Source organism: Abramis brama (genome assembly GCF_963993115.1).
Source record: "Abramis brama genome assembly, chromosome: 16".
Taxonomy (NCBI): Eukaryota; Metazoa; Chordata; class Actinopteri; order Cypriniformes; family Leuciscidae; genus Abramis; species Abramis brama.
Window position 1 is genome coordinate 32,411,580 of NC_139978.1, and position 21,298 is coordinate 32,432,877.

A 21,298-nucleotide genomic window follows, 5' to 3' on the forward strand; every position below is an offset into this window, starting at 1 on the left:
TCAGTGACATTAGCCAATAGGCGAACGATTGAATACTTGTTTACTTCAAAGTTAGGTCATCCTTTGATATAACATTACAAACTATTTCGTCATCCTTTAGATTATGAACCTTTGTGTCCCTTTGTGGTGTGGTGTTCAAATAAAAGGAATACTAATGCTGACGATTAAATGAATACGTTGTGATTTCATTGAGCACATATAATCTTTTTTGTATAAATATGCTAAATGAAATAATGCATAGGTATGTTTTTGACACATTCCACTTATAGGGTACACTTTTTGAAAGCATTAGAGGCACAAATCATGTGTTTTTGTAAGACCTATTGGATATGTTTGATAAACTATTATATAGCTAGTTTAAAGCACAAATGTATCTTCTCTTTAAAATGGTCATTTTTGGCCTGTTCCTCGATCCTCAGATGTTTTAACCTTTTCTTCTATGATTTGGATCCCACCCTATTGAAGGAAAGTGCCTTTCGAACAAACCTACATCTAGTAAGATATTAAAATCTACAAACTGTAATCAAACAGAATTTGGATAAAATAAATGAACGACATTTGTTCTTTTATTACTTTATTTCATAAACATTTTCATGATCTTGCACAGATTTCATTGGGATATTAACATACAATGGTACCCAGTGGCCTGCCACTAATTTAATCAACAATAATAATAATAATAGTATAACTTGAAATAACAGCAATTCCCATATTATAACGTGTACAATAAACCAGGTTTCATGAGGGAACACAATAGCATGTATACTTGTGCCATATAGTGTGATGGTTTGGCTTATAGGCATGAAAATAAAACATCAAAGCTCATAATGCAGCCATTTCTTGGTTTTCTGAGAGAGTGTTTCTGAGCAAAGTAACACGGTGTTTACTGTCCTTGAGAAGATCAGCTATAGGGCTATCTGGCAATGTTTTACAAATCCCTCTCTGCTGATTTGTTGCAGACGTGCACAACATGAAGACGCAGCAAAAAAAAACCTGTAACGGGTCAGGAGGCGCTCATCTCAATTCCTCGGGTCTGGCATGCTGTGATGATGCCAGACAGCAGAAGAGAGGGAATGGTAGATCATCACTAGGCAAGTAATCATTAACATTTATGAGCAAAACAATCATCCATGCCTCAACATTTCTCTCTTTAGCTTCCATTGTTCATGTCCATATAAAAGAAACCTGCTCGTCCAAAGGCTGGTTTACAATAAATAGGTTTTAAAAGTTTGGCGTGTAACAAAGTACTCCTCCTCATGGCAAAATGGAATTTGGTACTAGATTATAAAAATGAACAAGATTAAAACACTCAAGTCAAAAATCCAGGTGTAGTAACACCATCATCATCAGACTGTGCAGATTTGGGCATATATAATATATACAATGTAACATTTAATTCTCTGTTCTGCACCACAGAGATGTAATGGTTTCTCCCAAATGATTCTTGCTCAGATTTTGCCACACAGAATAATCCTTCAAGTACCACTGTGTTATTCCTCCATATTAAACACTAGAAACTCTGATTATATAGCCTGTTCATTCATGTACACGGAATTCCTGATCTTATCATGTAATTTATTTAAAAACACAAAGCTGTTCCCTTGATCAAACAATAAAATAGCACCTCTATTTCTGTATACGACACTTAATGTCAGATCAAAGACATGAGATTGTTCTGATAACTTTGCTTAAAAATGCACGATTGTTCAGATATCCTAAAATTAACTACAGTGTATTTCACCTCCATCTTTTTTGAAGAATGTATTAAAACTTATTAATTTTGTGAGATTACAGAGAATTACATCTGTATTCTATATTATATCCCTTCAAAATACAGTTTACAAATACATTTTGTGGACTGCGGAACGAAGAATAGAAATGACTTCAATTAAAAGATCAAAACTTTCTATAAGTGTGGGACTAAAACATACTTAGAGCAAACAGAACAAATAACTTATATTCTCCCAAATGTTAATGGTAGTGTTTTTCCTTTGTATTTTGGTAGTGTTAATCTTTTGGTTCATCGCGGAGTTATACTACCCTCACTACAGTTACCTCAAGGAGTAAAAAAGACAATAAATATTGGTATAAAAAAAAGAAAAGTAAAAAAAAACATAGAAATGTGACAAAAAAAAGACATTTCAATATCTAATAGACATTTTCTGCAGTATACTTTGGCAAAAAGCAATTGTGAAAAACAATAAGCACAGGGTTGCAAAATATCAGTAAGGCAGGATATCAAGAACAATAATACTGAGAGAAGCAGGAAGATGAATGTGTGTGTGTAAGCGTGAGTGACGGGCAGGCTCAACTGAGGATCTGGGAAATGACCAGTACAAGTCGTAAACATATGGAAGTTAACACACGCAGCCCTGTCCCAAAGCCATCAGTGCTCCCAAACCATGCACTGGCATCAACAGTCCTTTCTTGCACCTTGAGGAAGGAAACAGCAGACAGGCTGGCGGACTGAAACACACCGACTGGTTCACCTTTACTTTTAATCGAGCGATGTCTTTGACAACAAAGAGCCAGATTAAAGCAATATCAAACACAAAGAGTTAAAGCAGTTCTCAATGAGTCATCATGAGTTCACATTGGCAAATACATTTTGGAAACTGGATTCAAAAGAGGAAAAGAAAATGAAGCTCTTTCTAAAACACTGAATATCTACCTCTGGAATAAGTGGTAAAATGAGAACTTATCTTAAGCTTTTCTTGACCTGGAGTTTACCACAATGCTCAGAAGTCCATTTAAAACTGCACATAACGAAGATCAAACACCAAAGCTCGTCGACAATACCTAACCCACAAAACTGGGCCCAGAGGAATAAGTTATATTTACAAATGAATTCGTCCTTAAATCTTTTGCACTTTTCATACACAAATACAACACGGTTGATATCCTCATCAAAACTTTGACCTTGTTTTTATTTATATATATTCTATATTTATCAAAAGACCCTCTAAATAAGGCAGGGATATCATTGAGTTTTCAATGATAAAAACTAGCCCGATTCATACAAACCCTCATGATCTACAATCTTATCAAATCTCACAACACCTCTGCATTCATAATCACTCATGCACACTCAGACAACAGGATAAATCTCTGTTATCCTGTAGGGAGAGCCCTGTCAATTCCCAATTTTCCTTCTCATAAACAGCAAAAGAGACAATCTTCGATAAACATGTCCAGGTTGCATTTCACCCCCAAAATAAATCGATTTTATTTTGTTTAAAAGAAAAACTTGCTTATTTTTAGGACCATTAAGACTGTGACATTATTTTCATTATAATTCCCATTATTCTCATTACTGTAACCTTTATTTAAATCAGCATAAATTACAGACAGTACAACATATAATACTACACTATAAATAACTATTTAAATATATAATTTATTTTATTTTGCATTACAGTAATGTAACAATGCAACAAAAATCTTAATGGTCATTAAAACAAGCTTCATTTACTTTATGCAAAATAAAATTTCTTTTGAATTTGGGCTGACATGTTCTCGACAGGTTTCCTGACACTCACTCCTAGAGCGTTATGATGAGCGCCCACTAGGTGGCAGAGTACATTTGGTGGTGTTCTCTGAGCTGAAGGACCATGGAGTCAACAGGAAGCACATATTTCTGTTGTTTTTGAGTGGTTAAAACCTGCTTAATAAATATTCCTGCTGTGTTCCGATTACCACACTACGTTTCTGAGATAAACACAGGCTTGCATAGCTAAACAACATTTCATGTGTCCAATCCTGTCACAATTCACTGCTAACTGCAATAGCCAATGTTCTAATATGTAATCGAAATCTGAAATCCAGGATTTGATCCTCTTACCAAGCAGATTATTGCCATAAATATTGGCCGGATTCATAGATGCTTTGCTTATTTAAATTCAACAAAATCGGTCATTCCATCCTGCTTCTGGTTATGTAAACTAGGGTATTTTTTTGTAGACTCTCTGTGTCACCTAAACTTTTCACAAAACCAGGCCAAATATTCCTGCCACCTCGCCATACTGACAACTGTCTCACTTCGCTATGCCAAGTGTGATCCATATCGAGTTAGGGTGTGTTCACACTTGTAGTTCGGTTCTCTTGGTTCTATTGGTCCGGACCAAAAAGAAAATGACACATTTAGACTCGGTTCTCTAAGCATTCACACTGTCATTTTTAACAACGAATCTAAAGATAAAAAAAAAAAGGCTTTTATGATGAATATTTTGCTGAAAACAATGCTGTGTGTAAGACTAAATGGCTCATTGTATGTGCGTTCATATGATTGGTATTTTTACCAGCTGAGAACTCTCAAAGGGTTTATAAAATGTATAAAGGAGTCAAAACAGCACCAGGAATTCTTCCGTTACACTCTCAAAACGAAGATGTGCTGCGTTTCCGACGCCTGTACCAAACTGTAATGGGCATCATAGCATCTTTGACGAGGAAAAAAGTCAGTTTTAGGTTCACATCTCGTGACATTGAGTCTTGTTTTTGGTTCGCTTAGATGTCTTTGGTCCGTCTGGCGTTCATATTTCAGTCTAACCGCACCAGAGTTCGTTTGGAAGCGGACAGAGACTCATCTTTTCAGCGTCTCGGCCCGCTTGTTTGGCGTCACCAGGGTTCAGATGGTAGCGTTCACACTCATTCAACTGAACCAACAGAGCAATCGCACCAGAGTTCGTTTAAATCGAACCAAACCTGCCAAGTGTGAACACACCCTTAGAAGCATCAGTCGAGAAACCACTTCACAACAAGAACAGTCGATTCAGCAAAGAAACTGCTAGCGACCGAAAGAGTTGATGAACGTAATCACTTGTCCTCTGATAAGTCGTCTTTAAAGTGTGCACACTTTTGTCAGATTGTTCCAAACACTGGTCACTCACACAAGATGAGCAATAGACAGAGAAACGTACCTGTAGATATTTCATGCAACTTACAACTGACAATTAATACAGATGTGTGTAAGAAGGTATATGTGTGTGTGTGTCTGTATGTGTGTGTTTTGTCTATCATATCCTGTCGCTGTGGTCACATTTGTACAGTTTGTGTGTGCAAAATTATATCATATTTTTCAGCCAATCATGTGCTTTCTCCTGTAGGTACTGTCTCCTCCCCTTCTTCTTCAAGGGCTTCGGAAATCGGACCATTGGACTGCAACTCCTCACCCCTGCCGGCTCTCGACAAAACCTCCATCCAACGTCGCTGCAGTTCCTCACAGTCGGCACTGAAGTAAACGGTCAAATGACTCTGGCTCATTTTGAAGGCGAAGCGACGTTCTAGACGGTCACTCGAGTCAGGTAGTGACACCTCGAATCCGATGAGGGGAATACTGCGCTGAGCTTTGACATCCTGTGTGTATGGAGAGAGAAAAACAGAAGATAAGATCAATACTTCCCGAGTGAACCATTAATGGATCACTGTGTACATTAGTCATGGAATGCACACTAAGACCTTGTTTACACCTGGTGTTAACATCTGGGGAAATCTGATCGAATCTCCTGGTAGTAACATGCACACCAAACCTCCTGTGACCATGTGTGACCAAATTTCATGTTGACGTCAAGCAAATTCTGTGATGTCTTGTGCATGTTCACTACTGTTTAAACCAGGGTTTCTCAAACTCGGTCCTGGAGGGCCACTGTCCTGCACAGTTTATTTTTTTATTTAACCTTTATTTAACCAGGAAGTCCCTTGAGACAGAATCTCTTTTCCGAGGGAGACCTGGCCAAGACGGCACACCAGTTACAATTTAAATACAAATACAACATAGTCAAAACAACCAAACAAGCATCACATAAAAAGGAACAGGTCACATATGGCAGTTACATTTTTGAGTTATATGGCATTTTAACATGGTCTTAAATTCGTTTAATGGGACTAAATCATTTAGATGTAGCAAGTTTTGCAAATTATTCCAAGACCATGGCGCGAAGTAAGAGAAGGCTTTCTTCCCCAGCTCAGTAAAAAGTTTAGCTCCAACCCTGATCAAACACACCTGAGCAAGCTAATCAATGTCTTCAGGATCACTAGAAACTCACAGCTAGGTGTGTTTGATCAGGGTTGCAGCTAAACTGTGCAGGACAGTGGCCCTCCAGGACCGAGTTTGAGAAACCCTGGTTTAAAAGTTTAGGGTTGGTAAGATTTTTAATGTTTTAGAAAGAGTCTCTTCTGCTCACAAAGGCTGTATTTATTTGTTCAAAAATACAGTAAAAACAGTAATATTGTCAAATGGTATTACAATTCCAAATAACTCTTTTCTATTTGAATATATTTTCAAATATAATTTATTTCTGCAATGACAAAGCTGGATTTTCAGCATCATTACTCCAGTCTTCAGTGTCACATGATCCTTCAGAAATCATTCTAATATGCTGATTTGTCAAGTAAACAGTTGTTGAAAAATATTTTTGTGAAAACCATGAAACATTTGTCAGGCTTCTTTTGAATAGAAAGCTCAAAAGAACAGCATTTATTTGAAATAGAAATCTTTTGTAACACTATAAATGCATGTTTCTCATCTTTGATCAATTTAATGCATCCTTGCTGAATAAAAGTTTAAAAAAAAATCTTAGTGACCCCAAACTTCTGATTGGTAATGTATATATTTAGGCTTTTCCAAACCTTTTGATTATATGGGTAATTTCTTTAAAATCCACATGGAACAGGCAAAGTTCAAAACCTTTGTTTTAACAGAATGGTTGATTGACAGGTGAGTAGGAAGTCCTTTGCTTCTGTCCAGGACACATCAGGCATGAAAATGATAATCCAGGTGTACATGCAGTCATGGCGGTTAATATACTTCTCATAAATGCAAAAAAAATTAAAAATAAGAAACCACATCCGTATTTTACAGTTACACACATTTTCATAATAGATGTGTATAAACCTGTGGATTGGTTACTGCAGCCTTACCTGTGGAGCACCATAGATATACAGCACCAGTGGTTCATTTTCAGGGATGACGAACCAGGCCTTCTGCCATCCACGGCCGCTTCCCTTCTCCATATGATGTAGGAAACTACACAGCACACTGTTCTCAGCTGCCACTGAGGCCTGTTTCTGCACGAGGGGAAGAACAAGTTACAGTTACTGACATTTCTACTTGTCAACAACTAGTACTTTTCATATTTTTCATATTCTTGTGTTGTCTTTCTTGCATCTATTTAGCCATATAGCTGCCTTTAGACTCCAAAGACAAGTCATGTTATGTGTTGGAGTCCCTAGAGTTGTATAACACCTATGCTACCAGTCAAAAGTTTTGGAATAATTTTGGGGGGAAAAAATTATGTTTTTTGAAAGAGGTCTCTTATACTCACTAAGGCTGCATTTATTTGATCAAATACAGTAAAACAGTAATGGCAAAACAAAGTTATCAGTGTAACATGATCCTTCAGAAATCATTCTAATATTCGGATTTGGTGCTCATTTATTATCAATTATTATTGGAGCTCAATTATTTAGTAATTTCTTTTTATTATTATCAATGTTGGTTTTTGCTGCTTAATATTTTTGTGGAAACCGTGACAATTTTTTAAAAAATTAATCTCATTAATATTTCATTAATTTTTGTAGCATTGTGATCTTAATTGAATGCGTCCTTGCTGAATAAAAGTATTAATTTAAAAAGAAAATAAATGTTTTACCTTACTTACCCCCAAACTTTTAAATGGCAGTGTATCACCATTTACTCAAAAATATTAAGCAGCAAAAATAAAAACATAAAAAAATTAATGATCATAATCAGAAATGTTTCTTGAGCAGCAAATCAGCATATTAGAATGATTTCTGAAGGATCATGTGACACTGAAGACTGGAGTAATGATGCTGAAAATTCAGCTTTGCATCACAGGAATAAATGACATATATATTAAAAATACAAAAAAAAGTTATTTTAAATTGTAATAATATTTCACAATATTACTGTTTTTACTGTATTTCTGATCAAATAAACACAGCTTTGGTACGCATAATAGAACTTGTTTCGAAAACATAAAAAAAATGTTAATGACCCCAAACTTTTGACCAGTACCTTAGGTTTACCTAAAGCATTAACACTTCTTTTTTGCAAGCACTGCTATTTCCTTAAAGAAGTGCCCATTTAGAGCGTGACCTTTCCTTTACCTCTAGAATGGAGCGACGCCTCTGTGTGCTGTTGCTCAGACTGGCAGGAGAGGGCGGCACTCCCACTAGCATGGTGTAGCAGTCTATACACACACGGTTGGCTCGGTTGTTATCGTACAACAGACGGGCGCGGAACTCCGAACACTTTCCACACACCACCTGAAATCAAGACCCATGTCAGCCCACTGCATCAGGAGCATGTGGACTTACAGAGTTATGGTGCTGTGTAACATACGTGTCCGCAGGCTTTGCAGTGATGCCGTCTTTTGGTAATAGAGTTAAAAGGCTCCTGACACTTCATGCACAGTGTGACCTCTTTCTCCCGGATTGGAGTGGGCGCTCTCTTTCCAAGCTCTGTGCAATTCTGAAAGCAAAACACGATCAGAGAATACTGCAGTGGCTACATTAAGTATTCACACACCTAACCCACACCTAAAAGCCGTTGCATTAGAGCAAGCGTCTTCTTTAAAGAGGTTTGCTTTGAAGTTTTGCCAATTGATTTGAAATTTTGTTAACTAATGCAATGACATTCATGCATATTTAAGTGTGACTTGAGCATCAAAAGGCTCATTGGGGACACAGTATTATGCATTTATTCACATAGATCTGGGATTTTTAAACTTTTGATGCCACAAAGCCCCAAATATGGCAAACCCTTTGTGAGGGATATAATACCCTTCCTAATATATAAATGCAGCTATATGTTTTTATGCATAAAGACCCATTTGTGGAACATATTAACATATTATGAACTTTTATCTGGGATTTAATACATTATTATTTAGTAGTATATAATAGTGTAGTAATACACTTGCTATAAAGTTTTTGCTATAAAAATCTTTTTGTATTATCTAGTCATCGTGATTTTGCCAAGTAAGACATGTTCCTGGATCAACATATTCTGAAAATGTTGTCCTAACCATATCTATATCCCTACCCCTAAACCTAACCCTACATATAAGTTATCCCTAAAATCAGAGGGAACTGATAGTGAATAACACTGATGTAGATGCACCTAAGCCTGGTTGTAAGCCTAAACTTGACATAAACTGTAAACTTGTCCCTCAAATCTGATTGGGTGATTGGAATGTTATTCCAGGATCAACAAAGATGTTGACCAGGAACATGTGGCACTTAGTGAGATCAGGTTCACATTATTATCTGTCAACAGAACAAAAACATTTGATTAATCTCATGATTTACAACCAGTGTTTAGAAAGCATAATAAAATGATTTAAAATGTAAAAAATGTAAGATGTTAAAATGTATTATATTTAGAAATTGTATTCATTTATTTACAATATTTTTCTCTTGACCCCCTAGAGGTCCCTGGACCCCCTACAAATATAGTATTATTTATATGCTATTATAGTATTTATTAATATTTGAATTAACTTTTATTTTTATATTTACAGTTTTAGTAATTTTGTTATGTGCTTTTGCTGTCACTTATAGTTTAATATTTCTAATTAGCTTTTAAAGTTTAGGAAATTTTGTTTTGGTGGCAACATTTCTAATTCTAGTTTAAGTTTTTTAAGTTTTACATCCAATATTTATACTTTATTTCACATAAATTTCAATTCTTTTTTTGTTGCCATTTTAGATTTAGTTAACAATAACAACACTGCGAGTGATAAAATCAAAACTAACTGGAGAGTTGGGAGGAGTGAAGTCCTCCTCCCGGAACGAGCAGTTGAGCATACGGAACGTCTCGAGCGTCTGTTCGTGTCTCTGTATAGTGGCCTGGATTGCCTGTGAGAAAGTGAGCAAGAAAGAAAAGATGAGAAAAATGTAAGCGGGAGAGTTATGGTCGAGAGATGTGAGAACCTGCGATGTGACGTGCAGGAGGAGAAAAGGTTACCTGAATCCAATCTCTCTTCTCTTCTTCCGTCCTGGTGAAAATGAAAACGACAAACATTGTAAAATCCCAAAAGCCGCACATATTTCTCTTGTTTTTCAATGGCTCGTATGCTTTTCTTGGGTATTTTCTCCTAATCCCCAAAAGCTCGGACAACATTTCTGTGGTTGTCAATCAACCTCAGATTTTATTTTTTAAGCAGATGAAGCACATTCCCTAAGTCGTACCTTGCTTGCAGTTCAAGCGAACGTTGTTTTCCGGATACCAGAAAGGTTCGTGGGACGTTCATGCTGCTGGTCTCCTTCAGCTGTGAAACAATGCAGAGTGAATCCACCGTTTGATAACAGCAGATTTATTTTGAACATGACACTGTAAACAAGATAAAAACACGTCGAACCTCCATGCCGTCAACATCAATCCTCGCTCTCACTCCAAATTTCTGTCCTATCAGCCTCAGTTTAGGGACGCAGTACAACAACCGGTCATTGAACTTCAGAGAGAGGAGAACAAAGTTAAACATGCATGATTTACCAAAGAACTACATTTACTGAAAGAAATCATTTTGAGGAATCATTTACAGTATGTTTAGCTCAACTAGTGAAACAGCTTTGGTATGTTTGACTCACCAGAATGAGGTATCGATCCTGTGATGTCCCATTTTTAGCTGACAGTTTCAGGATGTGTCCCTCTTTAATGAGCTCATTAGTCGGGTTAACGATGTCCTCTTCTCCACCGAGCAACTCGTACACCTTCAACAGCTTTCTCATGCGCTCCTGAGAGACAAAACATTCACACGTTTGTAGAGACATTTATCATTCATTCATTTGCAGTGAGCATCCAAACACGAGATCTTCAAGCTGATCAAATTTGACAGTAGCTATGTTTCCATCCAAAGTTACGAATTTAACTTGGGCTCAAAATTGGAAGATCGCATAAAAACCTTTGTGAAATCATCACTTCCTGGGAAATTGCCGCCAAATATCAGTGATAAAATGGAAGTTGCTGCTATCGGGAAGCCACTGTGTCTCTTATTTCAAACATTATAAATGTTATATACATGTTATCTTGTGTTCGGATGCCTCCAGGTGTTTGGGAAAGCAATCATGCGATACACTTCTGGGAGGGAATTAAACCAAATTATTTTGATGACAGACTTTGGCTGGGGCATTTCAGAATGACCAAACCAACATCTGAGATGCTAGTTAGTCTACTTCTCCAATCACATCCTCTGTTGAGGTCAAGTGAGTCTTCTGTTGCACATCGGGGGATGTATTCTGTAAATGTGTTTCCATGTTTACTTATCGAATAAAAATTGATCCACCTCAATTGAGCGAATACTGTTTTTATGCACATTTTTAGAATGCATGCATATCTTGGCGTTTCCATCCAGCGTTTTTTTTAATGCGATATCCCAAAATTCGCATTAAAATAGGTGTATGGAAACACAGCTATTGTCTGTTTGGGTCAGTTCCACAGGGAGGGAGGTATCTCATGTCTCAAAATGAAGAACATAAAAAAACATAGGCAATTAACAGCTTCAAATGAGAGACTTTCTAAAACAGCCTGCACATTAAAGAGGCGACCATGCTTAATTACAAAGGGATGTTAAGTGGCAGTGCTGGTTTTCACCCCAGTTGGAGTGTGGTGTTGATCTGTGGTGCCGTGGTTCATCTGAAACCACTCACCATTTTCCTGATGGCAGCGTTTGAATGTTCTGCCGCTGTGGCGATCAGCTCCAGAGATTCTGAAAAGAATAAAGGAGTAAGGTCTTGATATTCACAAGGTGTCATTTTTCCATTTTGCCTTTTATCTTGGTCTGTTAAGCTTGCATGAATCTTTTGACTGAAATATTTCCAGGCACATGCACGAACAGTTGAAATGAAACAGAAAGCGGGCTGCTGTGGTCAGTGGAGGAGATAAGGCCCACTTCAGCGTTCTGCCGTTCTGCACTCACTCTGAGCGTCTTTGAAGTCGTCCGCGTCTTCTGGCAGGCGGTGCAGATAGTCTTTGAGCAGGAGCTCGTAGCGAGGGATCCTCTGCACAGGCTCCAACATGTGGTGCTGTAGGGTAAGATTCCCACACATCTCCTCTTTCTGCAATACACACCCAAAAGAATACGATGACTAAAAAGAAAATATGCACCGGTCCATTCCCACACACAAATGCAGAACATTTGCAAAGACTGAGACCTTAAAGACAACATGAATCAAGACTGACTCTATTTACACACTTATTTTGCACAATTTATAAGTGCACATAATTATAAAGAAAAGCTCTCATTCATATTATTCATATTACTAAAGTGTGTGTGTGTGTGTATATATATATATATATATATATATATATATATATATATATATATATAAAATGTTAATATGTAATATATAAAAATAAAAGAAAACTAGTTTTCATTAAAATATATTATATATATATATATATATATATATATATATATATATATACATATATTAAAATACATATACACAAGCATCTTTACTTTTTGTATTATTACGGTACTTTTTTAAATAATATTTATATTTATATATATATATGTGTGTGTGTGTGTGTGTGTGTGTTTTAATATATAATATATTTTAATGAAAGCTCATGAAAACAAGTTTTTCATTTATATATATATATATACATATATATATAAAATTAAAAACTTGTTTTCATAAGCTTTTGTTCAAATATACAGTATTATAATAAATAAAAAAATATATATATATATATAGTATGTTATATATAGTATATAGTATGCTTTTCTCAATGTTTAATACTTAAAATTAGGTTTGCTCAAATTCCTGCGCAATATTTTAAAACATTTTACTTTTCTCAATGCAATCAAATCTTGCTTGTCTCCGCCTAGATTATTTCCCAATGAATATTTAGTTTCACTCTGAAATACATCATGTTTCAACAAGTTAAATGTATTGAATGAATGCGGTTTCATGTTGTCTTTAACAATAAGGCAAACTCCCAAAGCACTGCCGAACACAAACAAGATAATTCACTGGTAGTGTAAGCCTTGTGTGATGGAGCCCATGACATGCCTGATCTCCTTACAGCAGTCCTGTGATCTCAGGCACTGGGCCTCGCGCACTCTTGATATTCTTCACACAGTGGCAACCAGAGACGTTTGAAGTGCAGCACCAGGCCTGATTGGGGCGCCATTAGTATTCACCATAACCTACAACTCCCCAAAAACAATCCCGCACCCACAGCGATTCACTCTTTCATCTGACGCACTCAATCACCGCGGAGCCGTGGGAGCGCTCTCGTTATTTTTAACACGAACGCTCTCGTCTCAGACTGTGAAGGTGGATTTGGTGGAGTGCACCTGGAGGATGAGATCACTGTATGACTAACACACACTCTGTTCATTCAGTCGTCGGGTGTGAATTATGCAGGGTTGCGTGCAATTAACACTCATTATAACGGTGAGGGGGTTTTCACACATTTCATCAGAGAGTGTGATCGTCAACAGTACTCAGCACATCTGACTGTTAATAGCAGACAATCTCTGCCGTGACATTATCACAATTTGAAATTTTAAGAGAAATTTAATTCTAACTCCAATTGTCGTTTCACACTTGAACAATTCAGAAAATCTATTCAATATATTCGCTCTGTTTTAAACTCCAGTAGTAGCATTTTAGATACGCCACTTAAAAGTCCATTACAAAAAGCATATGTTAAAGGAATAGTTCACCCAAAAATGTTTTTTTTTTTCATAATTTTACTCACCCTCAAGTTGTTCCAAACCTGTATGAGTTGCTCTCCTCGGTTGAACACAAAAGAAGATATTTTGAAGAATGCTGGTAACCAGACAGTTGACGGTAGCCACTGACTTTTATAGTAGGAAAAAAATACTATGGAAGTCAATGGCTACCGTCAACTGTTTGGTTACCAGCATTCTTCAAAATATCTTCTTTTGTGTTCAACCGAGGAGAGCAACTCATGCAGATGTTATACTTCAAATATTTATGCATGATTTGAATGTTCTCTTTCAAAGATTTGTTCGATATCTCACTATGGGAAACGCCTCAGGCGTGACCAATCCTGGAAGCACCAATTAGTCAAGTCATCTTCATTTATATCTATTCCAAAGCGGCTTTAGAGTGATAATAGTAAATTAAAGTAAAAGAGATTGTTTTGGCTTTATAGCAGCTCTAGAATAAAGTTATTGTCCAGCTAAAGTTAGTTTTGATTGATTCACTTCCGTTGCAACGATCATTATAGATTGGGAATAGCATATGTCGGAAAATAATTGGCACTGATCTCAACAGCATTGAGCATATGTACGAGGCCAGGGCTACACAGAGGGCAATGGCCATTTTGGCTAACATCACTCACCCATTACACTCTGAATTTTGCCTCCTACCATCAGGAAGGAGGTATACCTACCAAAAACGTGCCAGGTCCAAAAGATATTTGAGATCATTTGTACCATTAGCTGTTGGGTTTCTCAACAAACTATAGGTACACGTGTATTATGTTTTTATCTATTTATTATCTTATGGTTTTATGTGTTTTGTGCGAATGTGTATGTGTTGGCTACTTGTTGTGAACCAAATTGCCCCTTGGGGACATTACAGATACTTCAATTCAATTCAATTCATTAGTTATTAACTTAGGGGCTGCTAACACGACACCGTTTTAACACAAAACTTAAGTTCTTTCTGCGCAAACTTCAAAAACACGAACCTGTGAGAACGCTGATGGCGTGCACATGCGTATTACGAGTTCAGTCTATATAAATAGGTCACATTTATTGTATTTCACATAATATTTGTTAAATGATACACACCTGATATTTACCTATAGTTATAGGTATGCGCGTTTGAATATATGTGCGCAGGCGTGTAGTCCTTCCGTACAAACCAACCCTCAACAAACTACTTGTCTGGCCTTAAAAGTTATAATACAGAATATAACTGTTAATAGCAAACAATCTCTGCTGTGACATTATCACTATATGAATTTTGTCCAATTACACCACATCTGTCAGTTGATAGACCAATCACGACAGTCCTGCCTCCCTCATATATATATCGCTGCTTTTTCTTATTACAGAGCATTGCATCCTTAGCATAGCACAAAGCATTTAAAGTTCCCAGTCTGATACCTGGATGTTGTGGATGATGGCTTTGAACTGAGAGGAGCGCTGCATCCAGGTGTTCACAAGCTCCATGGCCCTGTCAAAGTTTTTCACATACTCGCCATACATCTTCAGGAAAGGTGCCAGTTTCTGCAGGATGTCCCCGATGCGGGGGTTCAGGTCCCTGAGGGGAGAGGGGCAGAAGTTTACTCTGTGAAAACACATATGTGGCTTCAATCTGCTTAAATTCTGAATTCAAAATACATCCAAACTTTTCTAGTTGTCAAAAAGAAAAATGATAGTTCCATCTCTAAAATCTGATTGCATGAGCTACTGTAAAAACCACTGTAAAATAGTCAGCCATTTTGACAACACATCAGTTTAATACTCTATTAATGAGCCAGGTCTGAAATATAATTAGGCTTAGCAAATTTTTTTACTGGGGTTACTATTAATATATAGAGCATTAACATATTTTTATGTAACCATATTATCGCCCAGCTCTTTATATCCTCATCCATGCAGTAAACTTATATAAAGCAATACATACTATATGTTAAATCTCAAATGCCTGATTTTTTTAATTCACTCAAAAAAAATTACCAAAAATGTATGCACCTCTTGATGGAAATAACATCACAGCATTTATTTTTTATCAAGAGGTGCATCAATTTTTGGTCAAGATGTTGTATTGACAATACAAGAGTCCAGCACTCTGTAAAGTCTCCTCCAGCACATCCCAAAGACTTTCAATGAGTTTGTCAGGAGAAAATGATTCTTCATGCTCCTCACAACCATTCTTTCACAATTTGAGCTTGATCTTGACATTGTCATCCTGGAATATGGCCATGATGTGTCTTCCTACATGTTTGTTTAAGAAATGAAATGCTACACACTCAGTTAGGGTTTAGAAGAACTGTTGCCAAACATATGAATGCCAGAAACATAATAATCACTGCAATAATGATCATATAATTGACTCTTAAGCATTTGCCTATTTAAATCCAAACAGTGACTTATTTTTGGCTGAGTAGTGTATAATATATAGCAAATCTTAACTGCATGATTGCTTGTATCGTGGCAAAATACAACTGCATTATCTCTCAGCTCTAATCTGCTAAATGTGACTGGAAGGCATTATACAAGATATTAACATATAATAAACATTAACATCATGAATTTCTGTAAAGCTGCAATGTGTATACAAATAAATTTGTCTTGACTTGATGGCAAGATAAAACATTAGTTAGGGGGTAACATTACCTCTTAACCATAGTAAAATCAGTCTCACAGACCATTTCAGTCTTTCTCACCATTCCTCCATGCGTTTCTCCAACGCGGGCAGCAGGAACTGCTGGTGGAAGCAGTAGATGGAGCAGATGTTGGAGAAGATGCCCATGACCACCTCGCAGGGGAAGGAGCTGCGAGCTCGGGCTTCCTCCATCAGCTGGGCGCAGAACACCTGGTCCAGGAGGTGCAGTCTGGACACGTAGGCCTTCTCCGTATGCAGCAGCTCATTAGCAATGTTAAACACCCGCTGCTGGAACGACAGCTGGAAAACCAGAACATGTTGGCTGAATGATGACAGTTTGAACACACCTGTGACAAGATGGACTGACGTGTGTGCTTTTAATAGTAAGAACTTTAAAATTAAGTGATGCCAAAATAGGCAAAATAGTCTCACCAAGGCTGCAAAAATACATTAAAATTTAAAAAAGCTGTTTTCTATTTGAATAAATTTTAAAAAGTAATTTATTTCTGTGATGCAAAGCTGAATTTTTTAAACTCCTGATACTTTTCCTAGTATTTTTTTAATGTATAAAATAAATTAATATAAATGTCAGTTTTGATCAATTTAATGCATCCGTGCTGAATAAAAGTATTAATCTCTTTTTTTTTATCTGACCACAAACTTTTGAACATTAGTGTAATAAAATATAAATAAAAATATATATGTAATATAATAATAATATACTGTATGTATATATATATATAAATATCATTTTTGTCAGAGTTTCTTGCACCAAATTTACTTATCCCTTAGAGTTAATTAAGCTGTTTATGTAGTATACATATATGCAGTAATAATATAATACTTATATTATTACTGCATATATGTGTTTATGTAAATTATATGTAAACTATATGTAAATGTGTCTTTGGTAATACAGAGGTACCCAAGAGTAAGATCAATCTTTGATAAATTATTTAATCATTTCCTCACCTTATAAATTAATCAATTAATTAATGGTAGGCATGGTCTCTGAAGAACATACTGCATATATGTGTTTATGTAAATTATATGTAAACCATATGCAAATGAGTCTTTGGTAATACAGAGGTAACTAAGAGTAAGATCAATCTCACCCTATAAATAACTGAATTAATGGTAGGCACGGTCTCTGAAGAACACACTTCTACTCACCTCAGATGAGTCTTGTCGTTCAGCTTTAGGCAGAGGTTGTAGAGCCATCGGGTTCATCTCACTCTCGTCACCGCTGCCCTCTTCCATATCACTGTCTCCCTCCGAGTCTCTGCCGCCCTCCACACCGCTGGCCCCCTCTCCTCCGGGCCCCTCGGCATAGGCGCAAGGAAGCCCGGGCCCTGGGCTGCACGGGCAAATCTCCCTCTCGTGACCGACCCGATCCTCATCCCCAACAAAGCACAGCTCCTCACTGTGTGAGGGCGAGCTGATACTGTCAATACCGCTGTCTCTATTGGCCAGCTTCCCATCCATCTGTGACGGTGGGAGGGACAAGCGTTCCGAGGGGATTTCTGATTGGTTGGCTGTGAGGTCCCTCATCTCCATATTGTCCAGCAGTTTATCAGAGGCACCGTAGCCTGATTCCATAGAGAGACGCTTTTCTGAGCAGGACGCCCCAAGTTCACTGTCATCCTCCTCGGTTTCGTCCACCTCGTCTTCCTCCTCTTTTTCTACTTTCTCGACCTCTTCCTCGGCCAGCGGCGCCTCTAGTGGTTCCTGAAGGGACGTGCAGGGCAGGATGAACTCCGAGGGTGGAGGGCTAAATGACCCAGGAGCGGCTTGCTGGTCCGGGACCCGTGGGGTACACATCACTCCGCCGGTGATATCTGGAACCACGATGATCTGCTCCCTGGAAAAAGGCACAAAAAAATGTCTTGTTACATATGTGTATATGTCTATATATATAAAAAACACATCACATTGTGAGCACTACATAAAAAATAAAATAACATTTTCTTTGAGTATTTTGTCTTGTTTTAAAAAAAATATCTTAATATCCTTAAGAAAAAATAAATTTACCTGAGAAGACAAATTGCATTAAATATTAAGACTAGTTTTCGGAGAACATAAGTTGAATTAATCCTTACTTATATTGGCAAGTTAAATTAAATTATAACTAAAGTAAATAAATAATAAACCAAATTTAATAAGATTTATGCTTAAAAATAAGAACCTATAGCTATATTCTCTGAAAAATTCTTAATATCTAATGCAATTCTGTTTCTCAAGTTCATCTTGTTTTTAAGGATGTTTAATTTTTTTTTTACTGGAAAACAAGACAAAAATACTGATTAATTAAAAAAAAAATTGCAGTGAGAGATTTAACTTCTCGTTTACCTGTGATCAACAAACGGAGATATCATTACTTGAGAGCAACAAATCAAATCTGACTGTAGTTATGAATAATAAATCTACCATAATCGAAAAACGGGCTTCAGCGACAACCACTCGACTGTTGTGTTCTCTTACCTCTCAAACTTCTCAATGAGCGAGAGGACACAAGTGGGGGAGGAGCTTCCCTCTGCTCTCGGTAAAGTGGCGCGTGATTGGCGAGGGTCAGCGGGGAGTGGGCGGCAGGGCGGGGGAGGGAGGGGCTTGTCCGGGGGGCGTGGCCGTCGAGCGCCCTGCTGCTGTAGATGAGGGGGTTTCGGGGGCACTGAACGAGACAAAATCAATACAGAAATCAATACAGTGAGACTGTACGATCACATGACTGCACCACAGAAAGACACAGATATTAAATTAGAACAACAGGGTAGAATAACAAGTACTTTGATTAGATTGCATTATAATTGTATATCATATTAAATCATAAATTAATCATGAGGTTATACAGTAAACATTAAATTAGTCACCCAAACTAATGCACAAAACATACACTACCCTTAAAAAAAAAATTTTTTAAATTAATACTTTTATTAATTTATTACTAAATTGATTAATTTACTAGTGACAGTAAAGACTTATTTTATTACAAAAAAATCTATTTCAAATCAATGTTGTTCTTTTGAACATTCTATTCATCAAAGAAAAATTATCACAGTTTCCACAAAAATATTAAGCAGCACAAAATAATCAGTATCAAATCAGCATATTAGAACAATTTCTGAAGGATCATGTGACATGTAATGATGCTGAAAATTCAGCTTTGCATCACAGGAATAATATTTCAGTGTTTTATTGCGTCTTTCTTTAATCAAATAAATGCAGCCTTGGTGAGCATAAGAGACTTCTTTCAAAAATATGAAAAAATCAACCCAACCCTTAACTTTTGAAAAGTAGTGTATCTCAAATCTCATTTGCATATGTGCCTATTTAACACATTTTCCTCTGTACTTCACATGAACTTATTGTATGGCTTCAGAAGACTTGATAAATAGCATAAAAGTTGCCATTTTGTCCTTTTTAGAGCCTGGAGGCCCTTGTTCACTGTATGTTCGAACTGGTTTTCCATGCTGGGATTAGCATGGGAAATGGGAGTGCTGGTGGACCAGCTACACCAGTTCAGTTTGAGTTCCACCAGCTAGACCAGCACTACACCAGCTCTAACCAGCATAAACCTGCCTGGATTTCATGCTGGTTTATTCAAGAGGTAAATTAGGTAACACTTTATTTTACAGTGTCCTTGTTACATATGTTACATGTACTTACCATAGTAATAACAGTAAATTATGCATAATTACATGCAACTAACCCTCAACCAAATTCTAATCCTACCCTAACCCTATAGTAAGTACATGTCGTTAATATTACTCAGTGCTTAAATGTATAATTACACTGCAACAATGACACCTTAAAATAAAGTGTAACCGTAAATTATGGCAGAATTTTTATTTTTGGGTGAACTATCCCTTTAAATGTACAGAACATACCTTGAGGCTTTGGCCCAGGTAAAGGTGGGCGTGTCTTAGGGGGTGGAGGCGGGACATCCTGAGGTCCGTTCTCAGTTGTGCCATTGCAGTGCTGTGGTTCCAGGGGTCCGGGGTCAGAGCAGAGGTGCTGCGGGGTCTCGTGGGCTCCAAGGCAGGGGCCTGGCTCAAGGGACAGACTCTTGGTTAGGAGCCGCGGACTGGATGTGGACAGGCCTGACAGAAAGAGAGAGTGCAGACTTGCTTTGATTCAGATAATCTGAATAAAGGGAATAAACCATGCCTAATGTTCTTAATCAATTACAACCAATAACTGAAGTTAATGTCTTGTTATTGGTTTCATTTGAGTAGATTTTGGCCAAAATTAGGCTTTTTTTTGCAACTCAGAGTTAAAATACACCACTCTCTCTTTCATAGTCAGAGCTTTATGATATAAAAGCAGCTTTTGTAGACAATACAATGAGTTCCGATCAGGGTTTGAAATGTGAATAAATGAAATGAAAAAACAATTACTTGTAAGTGACACGAGTAATTCAAATTCAAGACCAAAATAGCATATCTGTCACGGTTCATACATCTCCTAACAACATTTAACATCCAAATATTTTCTAGGATGATTTTCTAGTTTTTTTCCCAGAACAACATTTGAAAAAGACAGCAAAATGATGAGGAAATTATACAAAATTATAATGTATTTATGATCAGTTTACAGAGAGACGGACTGTTTCATATTATGTGCCATAATGACTTGTATTGTTTATCACTAATATGCGGAAAATACAGATTCAGTCACGTTCAAAAGTCTGGGGTCGGTACGTTTTTTCAGCATCATTACTCCAGTCTTCAGTGTCACATGATCCTTCAGAAATTATTCTAATATGCGGTTTTCCTGTTTCAAGAAACATTTCTTATAATAATCAATGTTGAAAACAGTTGTGCTGATTAATATTTTCAGGATTCTTAGATGAATAGAAAGTTTAAAATAGTAGCATTTATTAACATTGTTAATGTCTTTAATGTCACTTTTCATTAATTTAATGCATCATTGCAGAATAAAAGTATTAATGTCTTTAAAACTTTTG

General features: G+C 36.9%; 1 protein-coding gene across 5 annotated transcripts in view; it reads right to left on the reverse strand.

Moving 5' to 3' along the window:
- Positions 1-557: 557 nt before the first annotated feature.
- fgd1 (FYVE, RhoGEF and PH domain containing 1) overlaps positions 558-21,298 on the reverse strand; it is a 50,921-nt gene continuing 30,180 nt past the window's right edge. For 2 of the 5 annotated variants that reach the window (XM_084138710.1, XM_084138712.1), the window contains 16 exons: positions 20,220-20,432; positions 18,817-19,003; positions 17,509-18,196; positions 16,397-16,635; positions 15,111-15,267; positions 11,937-12,075; positions 11,668-11,726; positions 10,609-10,755; positions 10,380-10,472; positions 10,210-10,289; positions 9,986-10,016; positions 9,775-9,876; positions 8,360-8,488; positions 8,125-8,283; positions 6,916-7,062; positions 558-5,352 (listed from right to left, as the gene is read on the reverse strand). In XM_084138710.1, coding sequence (XP_083994836.1) covers positions 5,083-5,352; positions 6,916-7,062; positions 8,125-8,283; positions 8,360-8,488; positions 9,775-9,876; positions 9,986-10,016; positions 10,210-10,289; positions 10,380-10,472; positions 10,609-10,755; positions 11,668-11,726; positions 11,937-12,075; positions 15,111-15,267; positions 16,397-16,635; positions 17,509-18,196; positions 18,817-19,003; positions 20,220-20,432 — 2,840 coding nt within the window. In that variant the 3' untranslated portion in view covers positions 558-5,082. The other 3 variants (XM_084138711.1, XM_084138713.1, XM_084138714.1) reach the window with 2 other exon arrangements.